Genomic DNA, 27,535 nt, shown 5'->3' on the forward strand with positions numbered 1-27,535 from the left:
GAAATAAGCAAATGATTTAGTTAGGGAGCAAGTCAGCACATAGATGGATACAATTTTTGAAAAGGCAAAGTCACATGTACACACAAATGGTTGCAAAAGCAAGAGGCAAATAACAACCCAATACTGACAATGACTGCAGCCCGACTCCCGTTACCTTGCCACGCACGGGGAAGGCGCCCGGGCGGCCCTGGAGGATCCCTGGAAGTGCTCGCTGAGGGTGCGGGAGAACTTCATCGCTCTGTCCTTCTTGCAGCGGAACATGGCCATGTTCAGAACGGACTGGCAGCGCATGCTACGGGCAGAGAGGCTGGGTGTCACCCCCCACGGACAGCGCCTGACCCCTCGCACCCTGACCGATAGATACCCTGGGCTTCCTCCTCTACGTGAGGAAGGGTCTCTTAATCTTACTGCGCTCTTCACTGTCATCAGAAAAACACAAATACACAAGGACATAACTTGAGCCACCAGACCGAAGCCTTACTGAGTCATCAGCAAAATGGTGCCATTTCATGATACTTAACGATCAGTGGGATTAACCCCTTGAACTTAATCTTCTATTGATCACCTTTCACTGTAATTTTCAAGCTAAGCAAACAAATTTCAAAATCTTTTTTGTAACATCAAAAGATACAAAAGCAAAAAAATATATATATAAATGCAAATGTGATACTATTTAGACAAAGAAAAAAGTACTCACCATAAAACAGCAAATATTTTCTCCTGTGTTGGTGCTGTGGGGTCTGAGAAGGACTTTAATGACATTATGAATCTACAGGAAAATATAAAAATAGATCAGGTTAAACAAAAGCAGTTGGAAAATCCCCAACACAAAGACATTATATTTGTCTCGGTTTATATTGATTTTTCTTGAAGATGTGGAGATGAGAGCAATGCAAGAAAAAAAATGAAACTTTAGAGCCACAATTCAAGGCATTCAGAAAACTAGGTGAGGACATGTCTCTCCTCTGGCCTGTCACCTGCCTGAACCCAAGTAGACCTGTGTCCTGACTGAGCCCCTTGTTGAAACGCAGATAATAAAGACAGGAGCTTAAACTGAGACGAAAGGGCATCTGATAAGAAAGCCAAACTGGAAAAACCAACCTCTCCCTGAAAGGTCTGGCATTTCACAGCGCACCTGGCACAGGATGGAGCTGGGGGCAGCTCCCCTGCTCTCGCATTCACCTAGAATATAATTTTAGTTCAGGCCAAAAAAAGTTCCTGGATCAGTAGCTTTTTTAAGGCTCCCCTTTACTAAGCTGTCTTTATACTACGGTTCGCACGGATTGCAGCAGTAAAGGTGAGGAAAGAGAAGCACTTAAGAGGACGGCAAAATGACTTGGCACTTACTTAATGAGGTCTTCGGTTTCCGAGTACACCGAGTACGCCGACTTGGACGCCGACCTGGACACCGGGCTCTCAGACTCCATGGCAATCCCACACTCAATGAAGGACAAGGCAGCTTCCAAGTACTTAAAAGCCTTCCCAACCTTGTCCGTCTGTGGAAGAGCATGGTCACTGTTAGGCCGAAAACAGCCTTTTACCTCGTTTCTCACCCACATGCCTCACTGTCACGTCCCTCCGCAGTCAGCCCTTAATTCTGGCTACGGAGACGTGTAAGAGCAAACCCACTCTCAATGACCGACAAAGCCTGTTGGCTCTGACTGCTGATGGTGTTCTTTTAGCACGAATTCAGTAGGAAAAAGAAAACAATTTTGTATTAGGATGATGCTCTCAAAACCTTAAAGCACACATTCACACTAAGGCAATGAGTCTGCAGTCCCCTTGTTGCTAGTGTCACTAATTACTCATTACATAATTCTCCTGAGGAGAGTGTTCTACACACCTCGGATAATGCAGACACACATTTCTTTCTATGTGTTGAAGTATATCTTATAGTAAGTAGAAAATGTTTTGGTTTATGAGCATCTTAGATATGATCTCAGACAATAATTGTTTTATGTATCTTAGAGCCCAGTAGATGGCCTAGTCTGCTTTGGAAGTCGGGGCTAAGTGTATAAGGTTACCCCCTGGGCCTACAGGGATAAAATCCTACTCTCTCTCTCTCTCTCTTTTTAATCAGACAAAATAAACCTTTTTACCTTTTTATTTATTTATTTATTTATTTATTTTTATTGTTTTTTACTGTCGATCCCAGGGAACTTGGTGTTCGTTTTGCTTTTAATCTGTACGTGGGGACATCGTCTCCCTACCTAAGGTGAACATACGTCCCAGTGTGTCCAGGACAGTCCTGATCTATGCCTGTTGAATCCCATTGTAATAATGTCTCATTTTAGTCTCAAAATGTGCCAGTTTGGACAGAAACCTGAAATGGACAGCCGCTTTGTAATACGTCCTTTAGTTGCAGTGTCTTAAAGGTGTCCATCTCGCGGCTGTCCATTCAGGTTTCGTCCAAGTTCCCTGGAGAATACTTCCTTGTCTGAATACTGAGGAAATCTAGTGCTGAAAGTGTCCCATGTCAAGGTAAGTTTTAGATAACTGGCTGACAAAGTACTGACTATTTACTTTTCCATAACTCAAAGATTCATACAGTCCTAGCAACAACCTTGGGAGGCTAGAAGACGACGACTGAAAAGACACCCCTGCTTGGCACCGTCTTAGTCCTCTTAGTCTGACTCAGGCCATCCTGTGCAGGTCGCTTCAGGGACAGGACTAAAGGGGCTTGTCTTTGACCCCTTTATAGTACCCAGCATCGTAAGGGCTCCAATATTGTATGCCAACAAATGGGGGTCTGATAAAAGGGTCTCAGTCCAGCCCCCCTCAGCCTGCCTGAGAACAGACGCCAGGCCGCAGCCTGATGGCCACCGTGGACGGATCTGATTCAGGTCCCTGTGGGCCTCCAGAGTGTGCGGTTAGGTTTGCATGTGGGGGAATAAAGGCAGCCCACACTCTTCTCGTGTGGTACAAACTTCAACAGGTCTGGGGAATACATTAAGTTAAAATGTTTAACTATGACAAAGGGCACACATTCTCTATAATGCAGTAGAGATGCAAAAGCATATTTAATTATGTATGCAATTAACAAAACCACCACCTTCCAGAAAGTCCAACAGCACTAGGTAGAGTTCACTGTTTCAAAGCATGTTTACCCACAGTGCAATCACTGCCTTCATCTTAAAACTTCATCTAATGGCACTGCTCTACTGCTCCACTGCTCCCTCAGGTCAGTCTCAAGGGCTTGAAGATCATTCTGGAATGCAAACAGGCTACCTCACCTTTCAAAAGATTTCAGGGTAAACACAAACAGAGCGACTTCCAATAGCAGGACTCAATTTTCATATCTAAAGAATTGATTCAGTGGGACAAGGAAGCACTCGTGTTAAATAAAACACTACCAGGCAGATCAACTTTCTTCATTTAGACATAAAACTTGTGACGACTAGGTACTCTGTCTATTTGCCCATGATCAATTAATGGAGTCAAAGAAAATAATTTCACTAAGAATCCTGTATCCCTCACTCATTAAGATCCTGCGGATCCTGCTTCCGTGGGCCACTGTGGGCACCCTGCACACGCCGTGCTTAGCGACGTGGGACACGACGGAATGAGACCACAAACATGCCCAGGAAGCACTCTCCCAAACGGGTGAAGAGCCAAGACTGACCATTAGCTCTGCCTTTTGCTTCAGCTTTTTCGCCTCCTTCATGTGAAGATCTGCTTGTCTGAAAGAGAAGAAAAGATCAGGGGTGGGTCACGTGAACCTAAAATCACTAGACTGGAGCAAGATGACTGAAGAAGACAGAGGAGGAGCGCGGGTGGGGGCGGGAGAGAGCTGGGCAAGCAAAGCGCAGCAGCACCCGGGGCTTACTTGTCAAGCTTCACTTGAGGCTTCCCTGGTTTCGAGTTACCATTTGGCAAAGAAGGCACTGGAAAAGGACTTGCAGTATCTCCAGAAGATCCCTTTTAAAAAATCATTATACAGATCACTCTCTAACATTTAAGATCACTGACCTAAATATATCATCCCTTTAAATTGGCCCGAAATAGTTCCCCCCAAAAGGAAATCTAACACTGCACGATTTAGTTTGGCATTTTCCCAGCAGGATTAACTGAAACTGCAGGTTCTGACTGCACTGGAACTGAAAAAGGTGGAAGACAAAACTGTCCACGAGACTAGATAACCAACAGAGCCCAATGTCGCACTTTCTTTTAGCCAGTGAACATGCACACCATGTCCACATGCACCCGGGCGAACAGGAAGAGGAACTTGTATTTGAGAAAAGTGGGTAACTTTTCCCCATTACAATCAATAACGAAAAGAAAGTACCTGAGATCAAACATTCAAACCAAGAACTAACCAGAGTAACCATTTCTTTTTTTTCTTTTTTCTTTTTTTTTTCAGAGTAACCATTTCTTACTACAAAACACCTGATAGAAAATTAACACAAAACATCTATTCTGATATTTCACTTTTCAATCACTTTAAGAATAAACCGACACCTAAATGTTCATATACTATTAACTACCTTTTACTCTCCCTCTACATAGAACTTCAACCACAAACAACTCTTATTGCCTTATTAAAAGTAATGAATAACTCTGAAGTATCATCACTAGGAGCTTATCCAATTTGGGAATTTAAAGTAAAGGTGAATCAACACATCCCATTTTACACAACTGCGGCTTCCCCGACTTACTTTGTGTTCTGTGGAGCTTCCAGAGCCCTTCCCCTCTGCTTTTCTGCGCTTGGGGATGGGAGAGTCCTTATGGCTGCCCTTGGTACCACTAGCACTTTTGGGAGGGTCCTGGCCGCAGGGATGCGCTTCCCGCCGCGGCCTCTTCTGCGCAGGTTTGGCTGGCTTCTGGGAGGATGACGACGACGGTGCCACGGGTGTTGGGGGAAGCATTTCCTTCTTTGAGGGCTCAGAGGAGGGCCTGGGTGTTCTGGAATCAAAGAAACATCATACAAAACTAAGTTGAGGTAGAACATGAACCATGTAACTTAGTTGTTCAGTTAAAAGGACACAATGGCTGCTGACAAAGACTAAGCTGTCACAAAGTGTGAAATCCATTTTTGTAGAAAGGCCAAATTTCACGGACTTTCGATGCCTTTGAAAAATCAAGTCCTATGCTGAGTGACAAATGAAGTTATATTTGTCTCTAAGCTTGCAGAACCTACCAGAAGTCCTGGCGTTTCCTAACAAGTCAGTCTGCATTAGCTACTCCCCAACCTGTCCCTTCCTCTGACAAGCAGGCAAGCCAGCTGCCACCTTCACACTGATTCCTTCTCCCAAATCCCTCCTACATGGCGACGCTCTGCACTTGTTTTACCACGTCATTTGTGAAGCGATTTCTTGAACAAATCACAGAAAATGATAGTTACTTTTTGGGGCTTTGGACAAGTCATTTTCATCTCTCTGTGCCTCGGCAAAGTAGGGATAATAACAGCACCTTTATTTTTATGTAAAAATTCCTTTAGAAAGAAATCGATTCCAGGTTTTCAGGAAACTTTCCAGTTAAAATACTTGTGATAAGTCCAAGTTTGCTGCCCAATGAACTGTTAATTCCTACAAGGTCCTCAAGGATGAAAGCAAATGAAACAAACTTAGCACATCATCAGAGTGAGCCAGACCCGGTGTCACTCCACTCCTACTGCAGGACAGAAAGGGTTTTGCCAAGTTAAGACCCAAGACTCGACTACCTTCCTAGGCTGTTCCTAATCTCTATACTCACTTTGCTTTAGAAGATTCTTTGTGGGAGGATGACGAAGATGACTGCGATTTAATCTCTTTCTCCAGTCTGACTTTCTTGCTATCGTGGTCTCTTTCTGCTTCACCCTACAATTGTAGTACAACAAGGTAAATCGTTACAAACATAATTGTACAGGCAAAATAGAAAAAATACACAGCAAAGGCAACGAGAACAATTAGACATCTATACAGACAGCAGCTTTCTAAGTTCCTATACTGTGGGGAGGGGGTGGTGAAGAAGGCAGGCAATCTGGATTTGACGTGATCTGTGTGGAGACCAAGTTTTGCGTTCTTCATACTCAGGAAGGGGAGGACATCTAAGTAACAGCTGGCTACAAGACTAAGCAGTAGACTTCAACAAATCATTGGTGATTTCCTAAATATAAAAGAACCAATAAAACATGCTGATTCACACCAAGTAGCAACAGATAATTTTATGAGTAAGGTTCCCCCCCATTTCTTTCAAAAGAATCATCCACTTATATCCACTAATTTATTGGTCATATAAAATTAGGAGTGGAGTACTTAAAGCTTAGCTTTTCTTCTTAATGAAAAAAACAAGTATCTTGCTGAAAATGAAACAGGCTACAAAATCCTCTGTCCAGATGTCTTATAGACAAAACCAGAAAGATGTAACAAAGTAAGAATAGTTGCTTTGGGATTCCATCTAACTTTCTCTTCTATTGATAACATTTTTTATTTTTCGTTAACCCTCAGCCAAGGATATTATTTCTATTGATTCTTAGAGAGAGTGGAAGTGGGAGGAGGGAGGGAGAGAGAGAGATGGAGCAGGAGAAATATCAATGTGAGAGAGACACATGGATAGGTCACCTCCCACTGAAGCCCCCGACAGGGGTGGGGCTCAAACCTGCAACCCTTCGGTGTGTGGGCTGATGCTTTAACCACTGAGACACACTAGCTAAGGTGATGCCATTTTTTAAAAAAAATATATCTTTACTGATTTCAGAGAGGAAAGGAGAGGGATAGAGAGAGAGAGAAACATCAATGATGAGAGTCACTGATCGTCTGCCTCCTGCACGCCACCGACTAGGGATCGAGCCTGCAACCCGGGCATGTGCCCTGACCGGGAATCGAACCTCGATCACATGGATCCTAGGTCGATGCTCAACCGCTGAGCCACGCCCGGCCGGGCAGGTGATGCCATTTAAAAAAAATATTGTCTTTATATCTTTCTCTACATATATAGAGTCATGTTTTGTTTTATTTTTCAAGAAATTTGATAGAAAACGAGGAATTATAAATATAAGTTAAGTGAGGGAAGAGTGATGAGAAGGAATATTTAATTCTACCAGGGTTATAAGTACATCAAAACATCCCTTTGTACCAACTAAAGTGTGATATATACACACACACATTAAGAGAACAAAGAATTCTTCATGGCAAACGTCTTCCATGTTCTTGTGCTCACCTGTCAACGTGTACACCAAGTTTACAAAGTCTACCATGTCGAGCCAGCGACTTCATAGGGGCCTCCTACCCACTGGTCTAGGCCCAGGCAACACCCCATGGGAAGGAGCCACTACCTCTCTAGCAAGTGACAGTCAAGGGATTGGTTCAAGTCTTTCAATTAACTCTGATGTGCATTTAGAATTAAACTCCTCCAACTGTCAGTTCACCGAGATAGAAATCTGGGACACCACCAATCTAGGACAATCCCTTAAAAACTTAAAATCCTCCCTTAAAGCCTTAAAGGGGAAAAAACATTCTTCAAATTAACTGACTGCAGGAAGCCCCAGCTTTCACTACTGTCTCTCTCCTGTTCCCTGAATGCCTCCAAGAAAAATGAATAAATTAAGATGTGTAGGCTCAAGCTCTGCCCAGACACTAATAGCAACCTGGCCCTGCTCCAAAGAGCAGGAAATAGAAAAAAACATGCCCTCCTCCTGGCACCCTGCAAACAGACGTGTCAGAGCACACACTTCCATTCAGCCCTTCGTCAGCTTCTTGGGGAACACATTTTATTTCTTGTCTCAAAATGGATTCCAGGTAGCTTACAAAGATACTTGTTTTTAATGTCTTGTTGTGTGCACAAGTGAGAACATTAAGAAGGGAAAATATGGGTAGGGAGAGAAATTAAACCCAAGGGAAGGCTTGGGCCTCCAGAGGCCATCAATTCTGCACTGTCTGGCACATTCCCACTCAATAGCCTCACACCCAGGAGTGCCTGGACGTGGCCAGTCTGAAGTGACAAGTGACTTCGAAGGCTTAGAGCAAAAAGGGAAATGCAATAATTTAGATTAAATGTTAAAGTGATATTTTCGATATATTAGGTAAAATAAATTAAAATTTAACTTTTTTTTAACATATATATTACATATTTTTAATGTGGTTGCTAGAAATTTTTAATTTACTTCTAGTGAGCAGTGCTGTTCTACACACTTCTCTAGATGTAATCTGCAAACGGGGCTCTGAATTCCCCGTGAGCCAATGCAAAGAAGGAATTATAAAATGTACAGGTGAGATAACATAAAAACAAATCAGTTCCTCAGAAATATAACCCTTCATTACAGAAGACTAGAGTAAAAGTATCTTGAGGGATGTAATAAGGATAATTTGTGACATAAATAAACACATCCTAACCTAATGGCACAACTGAAACGCAAGAAGACATTCTGCCCAGCTGTTTCTCGAGTGACGTTCAGCACAGGCCACAGAAGCGGGCAGATGGAAAACTTATCTTTGGGAAAAGCCACATTTTGCTAAAATACCCAGACAGATAATGTACATGAGGTAGTAATATATGCTTTTTGCAATGAAAGGTATTTCTAGACAGTTAATGAGACACAGGATAAGTCCCCAAGGCAAACTAAGCATAAACCACCCGCAAGGTTACGTCTTAAAGAAAACACCAGACCCTGGAGGTGGAATGAGCGTTAATTTTTGTTTGTATATTTTCATGCTGCTTAGCACTTGCTAGTTATGACTGTAAACCATAGTAGCAGACCTTCTAAACCACATATGAAAATAAGATTCCCAGTGAGTCAGTCCTCACAAGCTGGTTGTTATATCCCTGGCTTGTGCCAATCAGTGACTCAAGAGAAGAACAGCCAAAAAACAAGAAATCAGCAAGTACTGATTTCAAGGCTAGTGTTAAGCTTTTCGGCCTTTGGCTAAGATCAAGTGCAATATCAAGGCTGGCATTAACAACTCTGTAATATTCTGTAAGCTGGTAGAGAGTAAGCCATTAAACCAAGTCAAGCAAACATCCCCCTCTGTTCACTTTGTTTGCTTGACGGAGTTTGAGCCCGTGGGTTTGAGGTTAGTATTTCTGTACACTGTGCACTTGGAACCCTGTCATCTTCTTCCTAGAACAGTCACAGCGGCTTCCCTGGAGCAGGCACTCAGCAAGTATCTGTTCACTGGCACGGAAATTAAGTTTAGCAGCTGAGGTCCCTGGAGGCAAGACTGCACTGCACTTGAAGTGGACGGATGTAGGAAGGGAGCCTTGCAATACTGGGTGGCAGGAAACGCAGACTTTAATTTCAAGACTGGAAAACAGGAGGCGAGGAGTCTTTGAGGTTTTTCTAGATCAAGGAACCATTTGAAAATGAGATGAGGGTGATGTACTCTTTCTTAAAGAGGAAAAAGAAGTCTTCTCTGCCCTGAGACTTAGACCAGATCAGCCTCCATGTCAGGGAATCCTGTCTGAGGTCTGGGGGTCAGAAGGTCCCCTTTCCCAGAAGGATAAGTGTCTCAGTGGTGCTGCACCTACAACAAAAGGAGGCTGGTGACTTGTTTGCTTTTCTTAACCTGCCGGGTCAGGCAGCCATGGATTAGCTGCCAAATGCTGCTCCACCCAGCGCAGAGCAAAGGGCAAGAATGAAGGCCATAAAAGGAAGAGCCGGGACTGCGAGACCACGGTGGTTTCTGGAAGAGAATGCTGCGGGGCAGCCTGCTCCCGCCGGCACCTGGCCCGCCATCTAGGTGCCTGTACGCAGCGGGGAAAGGAAGGTGGCTTTTTCAGAACTGACACTCATTTGGGGCCACAGTGTTTCTAAAAGGTGTTAAGAGAGTGAACAGGGAGCTTGGCTGTGATGGGGAGAGATGAGGGGCATCTGAAAGGAAAACTGAAGACGAGTGTGGAGGTGGCAGGTGTGAGCAATAGAGGGATAGAGCCAGGGATGACATTATAACCGCCAGAGTCAGTACACTGATCTTGAACTATGACCTTGTGACTGTCTCCAAGAGACTCCCCACTAGACACTTGTGAAAGAAAAGAAAGATCACTGGATTGGGTGGAGTCAGCATACCTGAGCTCCAAATCTACTTTTACCAAGCAGCCAAGTGATGTCAGAGCCTCTCTGGATCTTACCCATATAAGGGAGCAGCTGAACAAGTGACCTATAAGGTCTCAGCACTCAAATTCTAAGACTCCGTCATCTTCTCCCACGGGGCAGCACATGAGCTGGATGGCACGCAGAGCAAAGGAAGTGGAGGAGCAGCCTGCTGGGAAATTCAGGGACTTCTCTGGGATGTGCCTCTGCAGGAGGAGGCTCAACACGAAGATGACAGAGCGGATGCCAAGTCCAAGTCGGCACCAAGAGAGAGGGCAGGACTTACTGAGAAGACAGGTTGTAGTCACTGGGAGAAGCACTCTAGAAAAGGAAAATCAATCCACTTTTCTTCTTTGTGGTGAAGGAATAGAATGGCTTAAAATGGTTTTAACATGCATGTGGTTACAATGTTCTTAGAATAACTAATGAGCATGAATAAATTAGGTTGAAGTGGCTTCAGGAAATTATAAGGAATGACTTTCCAAACCCTTGACTTGGAAAGATAATAACTGAGAATGTTGTTCTGGAGAAACAACTCAAGAAAAGACAGATCTTGGCTAGAGGGGAAGGACAGACCCAACAACCATCCTCAAGCAATAAAAACGCATGTTTCCCCACCGCATCCCATAACTTCCCTTTCTCTATGCCTCAAAGCACACCTAAATGATGGCACTGAAATTTGTTTCCAAAAATGTCAACGCTTCTTGGTCAGTAAAGCAATTATTTAGAAAAAGGGAAAGATTTGAATGAATGTACCACCCTGTTCTGTTATTTATTGAAATGACTATTAAGCTGGAAAAACATAAGCTTGGTTTAAAAATTATTCAAAATAAAAAATAAGTTGTATTTTAAATTCTAAACTATAATCGGATGATGAATTTCTGTAGTTTATTTTAGAACACTGTGCCTATTTACCCTCACAATTTTCTCTACTTTCCCTCATGGATTGTTCCCTACCCACTCCTTAACGTAGTAAAATTATATACACATCTATTTGTACATATATTTCTATAGGTGCCACACCTGATGGCTTCATCACAGCTGTTAATCACCATGAACTCTATGATCTTCCCACACTTTTAAGACTAAAATGGCTTCAAGAACCTGCTTACTCCTGAAAATACTTGCTAAATGTTTCACCGGGAGAGGAACAGACCCTAAAGGGCTTTTAAGTAAAAATACTGAATTCCACTAATGTGAAATATCAGGCACAGTCTTCAACTGCTCTCACTACATCCTCAGAGAGCTTTTTCTAGTGATCACACTTAAAGAACAAGAACAAATCTCCACTACCCAAATTCAGGGAAAAGTGACCAAGCTTAGAGAAGATGGCCCTGCCTCTGCCGCAGGGCCCGGGCCCATGTGCGGGGCTGCCCACAGGAGCAGCTGATGCCCTGACCAAAGGAGTCAGGGTCCTGACAGGACAGGGGGTGCCCGCCCCACACAGGGAAGGACCTGAGGTTAGCAATGCTCAATGTTAATTATACCTGGAATTCAGCAGGAAGACCAAATGACACACAATTCTCTGATCATGAAATAAGTATACAGCGAGCTGATTTTTGTATTTATTTATCCAAAAGCTTCTAAGTAATGTTTTTAACTAGTGACATACTTAAAGCAAGGAAATCCTGGTTGTCAAGATCCATGAAGTCTTAACACAGCACATGGAGGAATTTCTCCAACCCAAAGAACTAGCTCTGTACAATAGTAAGGCTCTGCTGCAGGGGTTCCTGGACCCCTAGGCATTATGATTAACTGAGAATTTAAAAACACCAATGGGGGCGAGGCGTTTGAGGGTGCACACCCCGCCACCAGTACGAAGGCTCCTCAGGTGACCGCAACGAGCAGCCAGGGTTTGGAACCACCAGTTTGGACCCTGATTCTATCAGTGTCCCAGCAGAGAGGCAGACTGTTCCCAGGGCCAGAGCTCTCAGCTGCTTGCAGGCAGTAAAGAAAGCACACACTTGACTAAGATGAGGGGGTGATTGTTTCCCCATCCTCTCAACAGAAAGACAAATGAGCTGCCCCAGTGGAGCTCCCAAGGGCTGGGAACGGCTTTTAGAGGGCACAGTTCACATCCTCAACAGGGAGAACTGAGACTCCCTTTCTGGAGCTGCGAGCAGAGCTTCTAGGTTTGCACAGAGTATGGACTGGGCTGAGAACTGTCTGGGGGAACCTCCAATGTCTAACATTTTCACCTGGTTAGTAAGCATTTCAGCAGCTAATACTTCTCACTCCAGTGAATACAGAAGGAAACTAGACAAGGCCATGGTAGCTGCAGGGATAAGTGATAAAAAGAATTCCCAGGAGGAGGGAAATGGGTGTGTTTGAAGTCTTTTCAGGTATATTAAATGCAGGTACCTTTTTCCTAGCCAGGTCGACCACAATTCCCTCCATTAAGTTTCACACCTTTAACACATGAACATTGTTTCAGTGGTTTTCAGGCAGAGAGAATATGCCCTCTTCTAGCTGAAACAGCACGGCCAGTTAGCACCTGACCCCACCCCACGTGACTTGCCCGCTGCAACCATGGTGGCAACACCTCCTGACCCATTAGACAAGGCTCTGGAGAAATGTCTCCCGTACTACTTGTTAAAGTCATGTTTTATTTTTAACCTAGTGGAGTAATCGGCTGAATCCCAGACATGACAGCGGGCTTCATGATCTCTTTGTCCTTTGTTATTCTTAGCTCAACTTCCACAACTGAGTAAGAAGGTTCTGTACTTAAAAGAGTGTTAAACTTTTGACTCCTTCTCCGCAGGAAAGAGCTGGCTCTTCCAGTGCCTTTCACCCCGAATCCAGGGCAGGCTGGCTTGGGAATGCCACTGGGGGAAACACTCATCTTTCATCACCGAGCAGCAGCAAAAAAAATCTATCAGAGCTCAATGATTAAGAATAAAGGAAGGAAACTGTCCAAAATAGTGATGTGTCCACATAACTGAGGCTTTTAATGCAGAGACTTTTTCTTTCTCCACTATGTTCATTCCTTAAGTGAAACTCCCAAACATTGTAATAAAAACGAAACTGACAGATTTTATACTTTACAAGGTACTATTCTAGCCTATATTAGTCAACAAGATGTCTTAACCATAAGTTTAATAAGCTTTAAAACCTTTTTAAATAACGTTCTGCTTATTAATAAAAGTCAGTAATGGAGATCACAGAGTCTAAATCTGTTATGTTCAAATTAATGAGGTATTATGTGGCCATGAGCTAAAATGTGGATGTGATATCGGTATCAAAAAGATCATACTACAGGAGTAAAATTCAGTGTACACCGGTGCTTTCAGGAATTCAGAATACTAATTAACACTTCAATTCATGTGAGGTTTTAATTTCTACGGCATAATCTATCTAATGGGCCAGGTGGTAAATATCAATGTTCTCACAATAAATATAAAAATGCACCCCCAATGCTACATTATCCTAAAATGAGATATCCTTTTCAATGACTGCCTCATTTTTTCCCTAACTAGCGAGACTGCTAAAGGGATCTGGCACCTGGTAATCTCTGTCTGCGGAGCGAGGAGCACCCAACTCTGCAATGGAGGAGCAACTCTGGTTTAGGAGCAAAGCCTGGATCAAATCCAAACACTTCTAGCCTCCTCCTCTAAGACCACTCAGGGCTATAACAAGGGCCCATCAAAGCCCTAAGCCAGCAGCAGGCACAGGCCAGGCCCCTCACTCACCTTCCTCTTCTTGGCCAACTTGCTCGAGTTGTCTGAGCTTCTCTTCTCAGAATCCAGCTTCTTCCCGGCTGGTGGCTGTTTGTCCTCCGCTTTCTTCTGGCGGCCCCCCTTCCCGGGTGGCTGGGGCACCCAAGAGAGCAGGTCAAGGGTTATCTTCACCATCAAGCTCTGTGGGGGAGGGGTGTCCCTGAGCGGGGAGAGCAGCTTGGTGTCTCTCAAAGGCACCGGAAGTCTGTCCTTCCCGTGGTCGTCCTGCACCACCACAGCCCGGCGACAGCCACTAGTCCTGCCACCGCTGCTGCCACTGTCGTGCGTGGGGCCCTGGCTGTGAGTCAGGGGGACAAGGGCCAGGTGCTCAGGGCTCCTGTCCTCCACACTGTCCTTCGTGGGCTCCGGGCCTGCGAGCGCCTTCGCGGGGGCCGGGGGCCCGCCCCTGTGCTTCTTCTTCTCGCCGGCGGTGGGCGCGGCTGGCTTGGGCTCCCTGCTGTCTCCGGCACGTGGCCTCCCTTTCGTCTTCACCTTGGGCTTGTCTTTGGAAGGCTGGTCCTTGGAGCCGTGGGGAAGTCCTGGCTCGCTCTCCACCTGCAAGGTGGCCCGAGAGTCCACCGGGGCCGAGGCCTTGACAGGTTTTTTGGGTTGTTTGGTTCCAACGGTTTGCCTCTGCGGCTCCTGTTGGGCAGGGGACTTCTGACAGCTCCTCTTGCCAGAGTGGGAGCCTTCGGGAGGGACCCGGGGGGCTCTGCCAGAGCTTTTGGGGGGAGGATCTTTGGGTTCTGAATGCTCGTGACTAGTGGTGCCACCGTCACCACCCTTGCCCTTCCCGTCTGGGTGCAGAGGCGGGGGCTCTGCACTCCCCAGGGCCTCTGGTGGGGCTGCCGGCTGGCTGACTTTGGTCAGCCAGTTGTCTAGCTGCCATTTGTTTGTTGTAGGAGGCTCAGGCTAAAAACAAGGAAAAAGAGAAAAATGTTACCTTACCAAAGATGATCAATTCTTCCCTGTGTTACTCGCCCAATCCTATGGCACCATCAACCCAAACCTAAGAATTCAGGCCTGTTCAATCCTCCTCTAATTTATTCCTGGGCAAATTCTGTAACAACTGACTCTTAAAGCAATTTTCCAATTGCCTTGTGCTACGGGAATTTTGCTTTAGTGGATACTGACCGTTAAATATTGTCCAATGTAGACCATCGACAACTGCTGAGAAATCTTTGCAACATAAATATTTTGTTCAATGGTAATTACAGTATTAATTCAAACAGAATTGACACATTTTTGGCTTGTAAACGATTCTATCAGAAAATAACAGGGAACAAAAAGAATCCCTTTATGAAGCTATTTTCAGAAAAAGGCAAATAAACTACATCTTGGTGATTACCTCTGGGTTTCATGCTTCACCCTTTTCTTGACATACTTTTTGACTAAAAATTACTTTCTTCAAGACAACATATCATTTCTCTTATTTACTTAAAAACATTATAAACATTTATCTCTGAAAAGGTTTTCAGTGTCACAGACACACACTGATTTTCAAATTTTACACTCCGATAAAGAGAGTCAAGTGAGGTTGCCCGGCCGGTGCGGCTCGGTCGGTTGGAATATCAGCCCGCACACCAAAAGGTTTCAGGTTCGATTCCCACTCAGGGCACACATCCAGGTTTTGTATTTGATCCCCAGTTGGGACACGTGTGGGAGGCAATCAATCAATGTTTCTCACTCTCTGTTAATAAAATAAAACATTAAAAAAAAAAAAAAAAGAGTCAAGTGAGGTCACATTAGATGACTATCAGTCCCATTTGAATTCTTAAAAAATCAAGCATTAAGTCTCTTATTACAGATGACCTGAACTGAAATAGTACCTATTTTTTCTAAGACACACAGGGAGGCTCCAAAGCATCCAATTCAGAGCAATGAGATTTCACTGATTATCTATGAACTGATTTGGCAAATGAACAGAAGTTCCTGACATCCCGTTATCTCAACTGTTGATTCAATCTCTGTTGCTAACTGATGGCTGGTGCATCCTACTCTTTCTCTCCAACTAGGAGTTAGATCTTATTAACAGAATGGCAGAGACCTTTGCATCTCCAAGTCCATATGGTGGTGTACACTGAGATGTTCATTTGAGCATTACTATGGGTGCCCCACCGCGCCCATAAATATGCCATATAAAAAAATTAGTGCCTAATAGAGTGAGCAGTGATTACACTTTTTTACGGGGCAGCACATCACTTCATGCCACATGTTTTCCTTTAAGATTCATCTGATAGGTGGCTTGTATGAATGACTAACACACACAATGCACCAGGAAGTTAGCTGAAAGATATTCCACCTGGGATGTAACTGATTTGATTGTGGATACGAAGATCACTCCAGTAGATGGACAGTATTTTACAGGGAAGATTGCTAACAATTTTTCCAAGTGAAATATCCCCAATAACTTAACTCTATAAAAACGTGTGAATCTAATACATGGAAGATATGTGGTTATAGTGTAATGTATCTTACATTATGTCCACATGAAAAAGGTTAGGTAATAAAATGACAAGGCAGTTAGTTTGGACTTAGTGTGATTGAAACAGAATAGAACTAAAAGTAACCTTAAGGAACACGATAGGATGATGCTTCAGCAGAAAGAAGGCTGCATAATTGCCTTTTTCTGCTGCTTAAGATACCACACCTCCTTTACAGTTCCCTTTACCTACATCAGCTCTATACCCAGGCTCACATTTGACTTTTCAGAGCAGGGAGGGAGAGAAGATGGAAACTACTCATGTGCTAGGAATTTTGTCACATGTCATCTAAAACTGCATTCAATATTCTAACAAGACAGGATGACTGTTAAGGGTAGAGAAGAGATTAGCACACAATACCTACTTGTCAAACATTATTTCCTGCAAAGACTTGAGGGTGTGGTAATACTAGTGGGTTAACTGGGGACAAGGCATTAGTCACTTATCAATCAAACCCTCAAACCCTTTCCTGGGAAAGGTATGGCTATGTCTCACCTGGGCAATGTTTATAACTGTACTCCAATCACTGGCAAGCTATACCGAAAAGTACTTATGCAGGAACCCAAAAGAAAAGTCAATCCTGGTATAGCTATCATCTGCCTTTTCTCTCCCAAAACGGGACAGTATAAGATACATTTAGCAGTCCCTAAAGGAATGTCCTGGTTTCGAAAATAAAACACATTTTCTTCCACTGCAGTCCTAAAATGTCCAGAAGGGAGGCATATGGCCCAATTGCAGGGTAAAACTGAGCTCGTGTGCCCAGATAGAGGGGAAGGGGCAATCATTCCTGTATATCTACTATAAAGATGTAAAATGGATAGAATTCCTTCAAGATTGGATATTATTTGGCTGTTGGGGTGGGGGAAACTTTTACATAAGGGGTCAATTAAAAATCTATTTCAAAATGAATTTTAAGAGTGTAAATGCTAGATAGGACCAAGGTTTCAGCTTCCATTTCTTCCTTTGCCATTCCTTGTGCCCCATGCCCCAGCCTCCCAGGGCTGGAGTAACCCTAACACTGCACATTGGAAGTGAAAAAATACGATTGATTTTCATTAAGCATTTTAATAAATGCTTGACCATTTACCTCTGTCCCTTTATCTCTCCTAACTTTTCAAATTGGCAAAAGTTCATATATTTTAGAATGAATTATGCTTTTGAATAAAAAGTTTTGAGTGATGTATAATATATGCCTACTTTTCCAGCAAAACATAGTTGTGAGGGGGTATGCAGCCAAAAATTAGAAGAAAAAGAAAAGCAAAGGAGGAAGGAGAGAAGCAGCGTGATGTAGGAGGAAATCAAAAGGCTTCCGAGTTAAAGGGCTATGGGTTCGAATCTTCAGTGCTGCTTTCTTTAGAGGTGAAAAGAAAGCTACCAACCTTTTAGGGTTGAGGGAGGGTTAAGAGCCTCACAGGCAATCAACCAAGGTATTAACTACCAACGAAATGGACAATAAATAGCTTAGAAACCTAAGCAGATCCCTGAATAACCAAGAATAGAATCGTTCCTTCCCCCCTCCCCCCGAACTTTACTTAAACGGTAAAAAGGTGAGGTGTCCTGTACATTTTGAAAAGCTGAGGTTTATATTTTGATCCCCAATGTAAAGCAAACACTAAGATCTGCTTTTTCCCAAGTTCACCACCAGCTCGTGTGGTGGGCATACAGATTTCAGATTCTCAGAAGATTATTAAACTACTTCATCAAATGAATTTAAAACAGGGCCATAAAAAGCAAATTTTTCAACATTAAAAATAGAATTTAAAAAAGGGAAAGTAATAACTAGTAATTATAACCTGTTAGGTATGGAATTCGTGTTACTCTCAACTAACACAGGAGATTTACAATAATGCAGGTATTTATTTAAAAAAAGAAAAAAGAAAAAGAAATGTAGCTAAATACTTTGGGGAAAATTAGAGGTTTAAAATCTAGGCAAAGACAAAATATATGGTGTCCCAAAAAAATGTAAACATACACTCTGAATAATTACAAAGGCAGTGTTTATTAAAATACATTTCATTTTCAAAATTGAGCTATCAGCTATTAAAGTGTGTATACATTTTTGGAGGACACCCTATATTTTGTCCTTGCCTAGATTTTAAACCTCTAATTTTCCCCAAAGTATTTAACTACTTTTCTTTTAAAAAAAAAATAAAAATACTTGCATTATTGTAAATAATGGAACACCCTGTATTTCTGGGGAAGTTGAACCTCAGTGTATACCATATAAACAGTACCAGATCTAGATTTGCACTGCAACACAAAAGTACAAGTATGAGCCTATTTAGTAAAGTGATTAAAAAAATAAAGTAGGCTTTTCCCCCCGACTGGCCACCTGTGGTGGGAATCGCCGCCAAGAGAAAGCCCTTATGGGGAAGACCGTCACTCACTCTCCAGGTTGAGCCCTCAGATACAACAGAAATGGAAAGGCCAAGATCCAGGATAAGGGAGGACTTCCTCCCGATCAGCCAAGACTGATCCTTGCTGCAGGCAACTGGACGTGCACGTACTTTGTCTGACTACAACATTCAAAAGGAGTCCACTCTCCATCTAGTGTAGGTGCTTCGGGTGGTGCTAAGAAAAGGAAGAAGTCTTACACCACTCCCCAGGAGAGGGAGCATGAGAGAAGCTAAGCCGCTGTCCCCAGGCGCACACAGGGGACGCCAAGGGCAATGTCCGTCCCTTCCTCGGAGAGCCCTCAGGTGGGTGTGGTGCTGGAGTCTACGGCCAGCAGGGTGCAAACGTCTGACCTACTGCTTCCACAAACCAGAAGAGGTTGTATGTGGGTGGGATAAGACCTGAACTAACATTTAAATAAGTAAATAAATAAAATTTAAAAAATAAAGTAGGATGGGAACATTTACTTTTTTATCTAAGTCTCTAACTCTATTTCAGTAACCTCTTGTGCAACAAGACATAACTGTTTCATTAAATCAAATACTAGATTAATCTTTCTTTAAAATTTCAACTATTCAGTCAAATCTGTGCCATTTCTACTTACTTGAATTGAATTTTACTATTTAACTGGATTCTATTCCATCAGCGTAAGTAGCACGCAGATTTTTCTTTGTGAACAAGGTGAAACACAAAGCAAAGATCTTACAAACATTAACAGTGAACAACCACATAATTTGTCTGCAAAGCATATTCAATATCTTTTTCCCTGGGGCATAGAAAAATTATCTCAACAGCAATTAGTATCTCACAAGGAAACAAAGAACCCCCAGGAACACAGAGAGTAGTTTCTAAAACCTGAAAGGCATTCCAAATGCAGTTAATGCTGATCTGTTTACTCACTCCAAAAAAATATTTATTGAGCACTTACTCTGTGCCAGACACAAATTCACATCTAACAAAAAATGACACTCAGTAATTTTCTCAGCCTCCTTTGCCCTCAGACATGGCTCTTAAGTCTCCCTATGTGATCTCCAGATGGATTCAGTTAATGCTCTAGTGGAACTAACTGCCTTGCTTTCTAAACAGCAGAGATGAACACTGAGAGCTCGAACATTTCCTTAATCAGAAAATCTCATTTCCCAGAATTCCCATCTTAAATATGTGGAATAATTCTCTCTATACAAACTGGTCTAGTTCACCAAAAACCCCTTCCCTTTTCACTAAGAATCCTTTTCCAGCACAATTTTTACATTGCTACTCAAAGTTTTGAGGGCATCTGGCAACCTCATTAGTTGTTACTAAATTTCCTGTGCTCGACAATCCAGTAAGTAGCATAAATCCTCTAGATAAATGCAGTGTTTAAGATTTTCAATCTCATCTGTTTATCTTTACAATACTTCCCAGGGGTGGTGACAGGCAAACACAATTATGCCTGTTTTACATGGGGCAGAGGGCGCAGAAACACAGCTCTAGCAAAATCACTTCACCATCCATTTAATGCATGGCTTTTAGTGATTCAAAAATAGAACCTCTGATGACTTATTTCTAGTTCACATTCCTGCCCTTTGCTAAATCAGGCTGTCTCCTTTTGATTTCCTTAATTCATGCATTCCTGAAAATTCAAAAAGAATTCCCATTAATATTAAAACAGCAGCCTACTAAAAACGAGTTTTCTTTTTCGAGAGAAGGGAAAAGAAAATGGTGTGCAAACATCCTTATTGAGTTGCTCTTCAAAACACACTAGCAATAACAGAGAAGAACCTATCGTTTTAAACAGGAGAGAGAAGACCTCTCTCCCAAACCTCTACTGCCAAATGTTTGGTAAGAAATAAGTAAATAGAAACACCCTGTTCTATACAACGTAGGGGCAGGAAAGCAACAAAGCCACTCAGTCCCATGGTCTGGCCCACAGCAGACTCCAGCCCCCGAACGCTGCCGTCCCAGACGGTCTCCTGGAGGGGACACGGTACCTCGGGAGCCGGAGCTTCATGGGGCTCATTCTCCTCGCTGTCACTTGAGCTGCTCTCGCTCTCTGAGTCTGAGGAGCTGTCTGAGTCACTGGTGCTCTCTGACTCCGCACCACTGGAATGTGCTGAAGCCGCTACTTCTGGAAGCGACTGCGGAGCGCTGCAAAGCAACCAAGAGATCATCTGAAGACACTACACACGGTGGACTTCCCCCTTTACTCATTTCCTGCTTTGCCCATTTTCCTGCTACTCAAAAGAAACGGCCTCAATATTACCTAACGTTAGTAAATTACCGTATCACCCAGTTGAGAGAAATTCTACAATGGCTCAAAAATCAGCAAAAAACCCTTAAAATAGCTCACCAGATAACTAAATAAAAGAAGCCTGTGGAATTTTGCTCCTGAAAGCATTTCAAGCTAAACAAATTTAACTTAGATGTGGGGTACTTTATGTCAGGGGTTGGTAAACCATGGCCTGGGCTGGCTGCCTGTTTTTTTTTAAATAAAGTTTTATTGAAACACATTCACATCCATTATTCAGACCTATTTTATGTACTGTCTTTGTCTGCTTTTAATACTGTAAAAGCAGACCTGACTAGCTTCAACACAGACTGTATGGCCCACAAAGCCTAAAATGTTTACTTTCTGGCCCTTTAAGTTTGTTGATCCCTGCTATATATAATCCAAACAAATTCATTTATGAAAAACAGCCAATACATTAAAATCTCTCTCTACTCTCTATGAGAACTAACTGTATGGCAGCAAAAGACTACTGAATATAAATGGTGTTCCTTTGCAAAGTGACTTCAAAGGCAAGCCCATCATGCTCTAGGGCAGAATAAAACAGGCCATTGTTTATGAGTAGCTTAGGATGATCCCCAAGTATCAGCTGAAATAGAGATTAACTACTGCAAGTTTTATGAATATGACAGTCACTCAAGGTCAGTGAGAAAACACTGCTGGGCATATACAGAATTTCAAAACACTATCTTAAAACCTTGCCTTCAGTGGAACTAGCCAAAGCAATAAATCAATACCTAAACTCTTGAAAGTCTCCAAATCTACCTAAAATATTAAGTAATGAATTTATTAAATCAAATTATATTAGAAGAATTAAAAAATTGTAACAAATAAAATCACTAGTTGAGGTCATTTTAAAGCAAACACTGCACCATGACATAATTTCCACAGATAAAATGCTGCATCAGGTTTGTGATCACTTTCACACTGGTAGCCGAAGAGCTGAAGCCAGAGATGATTAGAATGAGATACACTTTCAGTGTTATTTCTCCCTCTGATTTGTCCCCATTTTATTTTTCTACTTTTCCTTCCATTTTTAAGTTAGGCTAGTTTGTCATATTTTATGAGTCATTTAGAGCCAATAGTAGTTACTGGACAAAATGGGATACAAATAAATGAGCAGAGCTTATGAACCCATAGAACCCATAAGACCCTGCTAACTATAACATCACAGGTTTGCAAGGAAGGTTTCTATTGCTGAGCTTGTCTCCGAATGGACGACACATCTCAAGGGAGTCAGCTACAGTGTAATTTAACTTTTCCTTGTCCATGGAGGTCAAGCACTGGCATACGAAATCATGAAATTCAGTCCCAGAGGCAGTGTCGATAGTTCCCATTTCCAAAAATTAAAGCATATGTTTTTAAAACATGGCTAAACTGTTTACAAAATGACAACAGTGCCATTTTACACCACACTAAAATGTGCTGCAGGCCATTTTAAAAAGCAACTGAAACAATTAGAAAATTCATATGACTAAGAAAACAGGCACTATGGAAACTGCAGCTTTATAATTTTTGAAAATACAGATCTGTCACTTTCATAGAAACACTGGGTTCTGCAGCATAACTTTTCAAATACTGGTTACATAATACTGATGAAAGTGATTCAGGCTTATTTTAAACTCTCAAAAATTTTAATTACCCAAACTCCTGATTTTGGTGGGTGCAGGGGTTTTCTTTTTATAGAGTTAACCACCTTTCTTAGGCGGACTAAAGCTTCCAAAATATTAAACAGATACTTTCTTTGAACTGTGATCCTCCACCTCCTTCCCCACGAAGTTATGAAAGCACCAGGTTGTATTTTTCCCATTTGGTAGAAAAAGGCAAACGTTTGTACAGATGGGGGAAACCCGCACACGGTACCTTGGCGGTGCAGACGTGGAAGGAGGCTTCTCTGGGGCCTGGGCATTCACGGTACGGGGAAGAAGGGGAAGGAAAAGAACAAAAGACAGGTTAGGATAGCAGTTCAGAAACGTCAGATGGGCTTAAAAGGAGTCCTGGAGTCACGGGATGAACAAAACTTACTTGCTCGGTCTCACTGTCCTCACTGTCACTGAGCTGAAGGTCATCTTCGAGCATGCTGGAATGGGCGGGGCACAGAGCGCGGAAAATTTACAATGATTTCTAATAACCTCTTTTAATATATAAATATAAAATACACTGAATGATTTAAAAAGGGATGGGATAGGTAGAGGTTTTATCTATTCATCTAATGCTTTATTTCACGGACATATGTTTTACGACTGTTAACAAAGAAACTAGTTCAGTCCAAGCTCCTTACTATCTCAAAACTGTATCTTTCACAGGTCTGAGCATTAAAAGCAGAACTACCACAAGACAGAATTTGTTGCCAGTCCCAAGACTAAAGTTCCCAGGTCCAAATGGTGGTGGGGGGGGGGGGGGGAGAAGACAATAGATACACTCAAATAATTTCCTTCTATATTCTCTAACAACTAGAATGATTAACCATTAAATAACAGTAGATGAACGAATATTTGTACAATGCTTAAAACAGTGCCAGGCACTTAAGTGCTGTATCTGAAGCCCTAGCCAGGTGGCTCATTTGGTTGGGCATCAGCCCATTCACCAAAAGGTGGTAGGTTCAATTCCCAATCAGGGCACACACCCAGGTTATGGGTTTGATTCCCCGGTTGGGGTGCATATGGGAGGCAACCAGTTGATGTGATGTTTCTCTTTCATAGCTCCCCCTTGCCCCCCCCCATCGCCTTCATCTGACTAAAATAAATTTTTTAAAAACTCAGTTCACTTCCTCAAAATTACAGCAATTCTGATCTCTAGGCAGTGTAGTTTATGATCAACCTAAATATTAAAAGTGAATGTTTTCCAATCTGTACATGTACTCAAATCTTAGCCCCTTTCTGATCTCTTCCCCTTTACCTTCTTCCATGGAGATACCCAAATAGCAAAGGAATGAATCAGTAAATGCTCCCTCCTCTTCCCCCCAACTTATGAGCATGACTATTTGAGGAAATGTTATAAATGAAAGTGAAAAATACAAGTCTGCTTGAGTATTATTGATGCTCCAAAAAGCAAATTAGAGGTTATAATCCTTCAGTATTTCTAAAAATACCTCTTCAATAACTTCAACACTTTTTATTGCAAACCCACTACCTGCCACTGAAGTAAGCAGGCATCATTGTTTTGGGATTCTTGGTAAAAATTACTGTATTTTCTAATGAAAACAAATGATAAAACTTGGCTCTTTCATAATGACTGCCTACAAGCAACACTGTAATTCTGCCAAGGAAGTATTTTCACCAACAAATGTACTAACAACATCCTGTGACAAGTTTCTGAAAAACATGAAAACTGTTAGCTTGTAAATATAGATCTCACTCAATATTTATCTAAAGAAAGCTAAATTCTTATTTTAGCAAGGCTAGAAATCACAGCCTTCAGTTGTATCGTTTGGCAGTAGCCAAGTAATGGTACATTAAGAAAAAGTCACTCACTCAACAGGTTTATTGCTGAATGGTGGCTTGGCTGGGGTACACACAAGCAAAAGATAAAAGATATAGAATAAATGTAAGGGGGGGGGAATCTGACAAAGTGTATTCAATATTAACCACCACCAACAAAACCACAGTAAATGAACCTCTGTTTCTTAGTCATTGGGCTTGTTTTGTATAGAACTGATTTGCCTTAATTCCCTGAACCGTCAATGACCATGTAATCCAACCGTGCGTCCCGTTGTAAGCAGGAAGTTGTCGGCCTAGCTACTGAATGCCCAGCTTCACGAATATATTTTCCTAGAGTCAGTAAGAAAGTACGTAAGATATACTAAGTCAGAAAGTGTATGTTATGACGTTCAGCTCTGCTTGCTGTTAAGGAATAAAAGGGACTATAAAAAATGCTGTTCCGGGTTCTGAAATTTCCCTCTTCAGAGTATTAGGCAGACAACAACGAAACAAGCCTGCGGTAAGAAACTCACTCAGGACCGAAGAGAGGAGGGACAGTGACCACTGAAGGAAGGCTGTCAAAGAAACACTCATTCAAAAAAAAGCAATGTAAACCAGTAAGGTCAAACAAAATCTATCAATTCTGTGGGGTGTACTAGGGATTTGCACATGGCATTTCATTTAATCAGAATTCATGGGTATCATTTATCTGGCATGAGAATAATTGGTGCACACAGCACATCGTCCGTGTTTGCCAATTCAGCCAACAGTAACCAACCACAGAATCGTCCAGAAGCCAGCTTCTATCACCAGAGATGGCACATGCTCTTAGTGGGGGGAATTTTTTTTCTAAAGTTTTTGATAACAAACATGTACGTATTGCATCTCTAGTAAGAAAAAGTTACTTAAAAACCATAACTAAGTTTTGCTAACATGCCACTGTGATTTTTAAAAAAATCTATATTGTTGGGGAAAATGTAACCTGGTGACAGGTGAAGTTTTCATTTTTAGAGATAGGAATTTGTTAAAGAAATCAGCTGCTAAAGCCCCTATTTATCTCACAAACAAATATATCTGAGGCCAAGGACGTTAGCATAGCGTTCCATACAGCACTTCACGTATTACACGTGAAAGGACTGGCCCTGAATGTGAAGAATGACAGAATTAATTCCAGCACCTCTGGGCGAGCATCTTCATACCCACTAAGAGAATCAAATCTCTCAGACCCAGTCCCATTCACACCAACAAAATCTGGGTCAAGAGAACAGAAGGCCCAAGGGACGTATTCAACTGTAAGGTTTTCTGGCGCAGGAGCAAGTCATTTGTACCTTCATGATTCTGTATCTCGATTTTGGCAGGTACCCAAAAAACTGGCTGCATGAATAGCACCCCGTTTTCTGAATGAGTAGCAGGACCACACAGCCGCACCTACTCTGTGATCAGGACCTCACGGGCACTTTCTGTCCTCACCGCCTCGTGGGCTGGTTCTGATCACCCCCCCGCACTCCAGGGGTGAGGAAACAGCGCAGAGCTGCCGCCTGACTTTCTAAGGCCCTGAGCTGGTACATGCTGGAGCCAGGATGCAAAAGCCATTGCGTCGGATCTGACCCCCTTGCTCTGGCCCGTGCAGGACCCAATGGCTAGAAAACCTAACTGATGCAAAGAAACCTAAGTTCTGGTACCTATGGAGAGAAAACTTCGATTTAAAAGAAAATAACTATCAAGAAAGAGAGAGGATTTTCCTCCCTGGCTGTTTGAGGATTAGCCGCCATCCTGAACAACACGGTAACTAGCCAGACAAGGAAGTTCGTGATCAACAGACTACTTGCAGGAAAACAAACGGCCACCGATGTCCTTCGCCCTGGGAAAGCAATAGTGCCCAAGATAGAAATTCGGGAAGAACTAGCCAAAATGTACAAGACCACAGCAGATGTGCTTGGATTCAGAACCCATTTTGGTGGTGGTAGTGAGACAACTGGCTTTGGCACAATTTATGGGTTCCTTAGATTAGGGAAAGAAAAATGAACCCAAACATAAGACTTGGTCTGTATGAGACGAAGCCTGGAGGAAACAGTGAGGGGAACACAAAGAACAGAACAAAGACAGTCAGGGGGCTGCAAAGGCTGATGCTGGCAACAGCGAGCTGCAGACGGCGCAACAGAAGGAGGGAAGACTTTTCAGTGACTACCTGTGGGGACTGTGCAGACTTTTCGTGAGAAGATTAATAAATTAAGAACTTTCATGAAAGAGGACAAATAAATGAAATAACTATCTCGTTGGAATAAAATAAACATACTATTTTTCCTTCATGAAAAGTCAATCAATCTTAAACCTTATATACTTTTTAAACTGGTCAAATAACTAATTTCACTTTCAAACTCTCAGACGAAGCAGTTATTTCAGAGTACACGGCACCATGCGGGCAACCTTGGCAGAGGTCAAGACAGACCAGTGCTCAGGTAAAGCAGCTCTTTGAACTACCATGTAGGTTTAACCACATTTACACTGCTGGCTAGGTAAACTTCTGACCCAGGGGTTACAAACAATCCTCAAACCCCTCTGCACAAACGCATTCTTCTGGCAGCTGTTCTGCAAAGCTTAGAGCCAAGAACAGGTCCCGGCAGGCGTGCTTCAGTGACTCAGAGTCCAACTGTTATTACTGTGTGAGACACAGGACAGGCCTTTATTCCCTTTCCATTCCTAAGGCTGGAATTGCCAAAGATTTCACTACTAATACTCTGTAACACCTCAATTCCAAACCCCCAAAATACTCAAACTGATTTCTTGGCTTAACTTTTCCTATGATCAGGTCATACATTTTATTTGGGAAAGAGCAAGTGAAAGCAAGATCACAGTAATGATTAAGTCACAACCCTGGTTTAGGTTTGCTTAAATGCTTTTCAGAAACTGCTAATGAGCGTGTAAGAATGCATAAACTTGCACAATCTCACAAGCCAAAAATTGAGTTGGGGACAGAATAGGCAATGGATTGCAGGAAGAGAGAAAGAGGTTGGGAGCCAAAGCAGATACATAATTCCACAAATTTTACATTCAATCAGGCTTTGATTCCTTTTTTGATAAAGGGCAGAAACAAGGACTACAAATGTTTTGTACAAGATGGTGGAAGGCTACAAATTATGAAGAGGACTGCACATACAATAAATGAAAAAAACAAAACAAAAAAGCAGGTCTTAAGCAGTTGTGACACAGCATGTAAGGGGAACTCTCCAAATGGTGAGAGTAGTTGGCGGGAT

The 27,535-nt window shown here is 42.5% G+C and overlaps 1 protein-coding gene across 1 annotated transcript in view; it reads right to left on the reverse strand.

The window, feature by feature from the left end:
• Nucleotides 1–27,535, reverse strand: part of AFF1 (ALF transcription elongation factor 1) — a 174,197-nt gene that overhangs the window by 4,945 nt on the left and 141,717 nt on the right. Inside the window, exons 9-19 of the mRNA XM_016213073.2 lie at nt 22,888–22,942; nt 22,726–22,763; nt 20,567–20,723; nt 13,693–14,631; nt 5,692–5,795; nt 4,656–4,902; nt 3,827–3,918; nt 3,623–3,680; nt 1,348–1,496; nt 698–769; nt 155–292 (exon numbers count right to left, since the gene is read on the reverse strand). Coding sequence (XP_016068559.2) covers nt 155–292; nt 698–769; nt 1,348–1,496; nt 3,623–3,680; nt 3,827–3,918; nt 4,656–4,902; nt 5,692–5,795; nt 13,693–14,631; nt 20,567–20,723; nt 22,726–22,763; nt 22,888–22,942 — 2,049 coding nt within the window. The remainder of the gene's footprint in view (nt 1–154; nt 293–697; nt 770–1,347; nt 1,497–3,622; nt 3,681–3,826; nt 3,919–4,655; nt 4,903–5,691; nt 5,796–13,692; nt 14,632–20,566; nt 20,724–22,725; nt 22,764–22,887; nt 22,943–27,535) is intronic.

The sequence above is a fragment of the Miniopterus natalensis genome, chromosome 1, assembly GCF_054644295.1.
Source record: "Miniopterus natalensis isolate mMinNat1 chromosome 1, mMinNat1.hap1, whole genome shotgun sequence".
NCBI classification, from domain to species: domain Eukaryota; kingdom Metazoa; phylum Chordata; class Mammalia; order Chiroptera; family Miniopteridae; genus Miniopterus; species Miniopterus natalensis.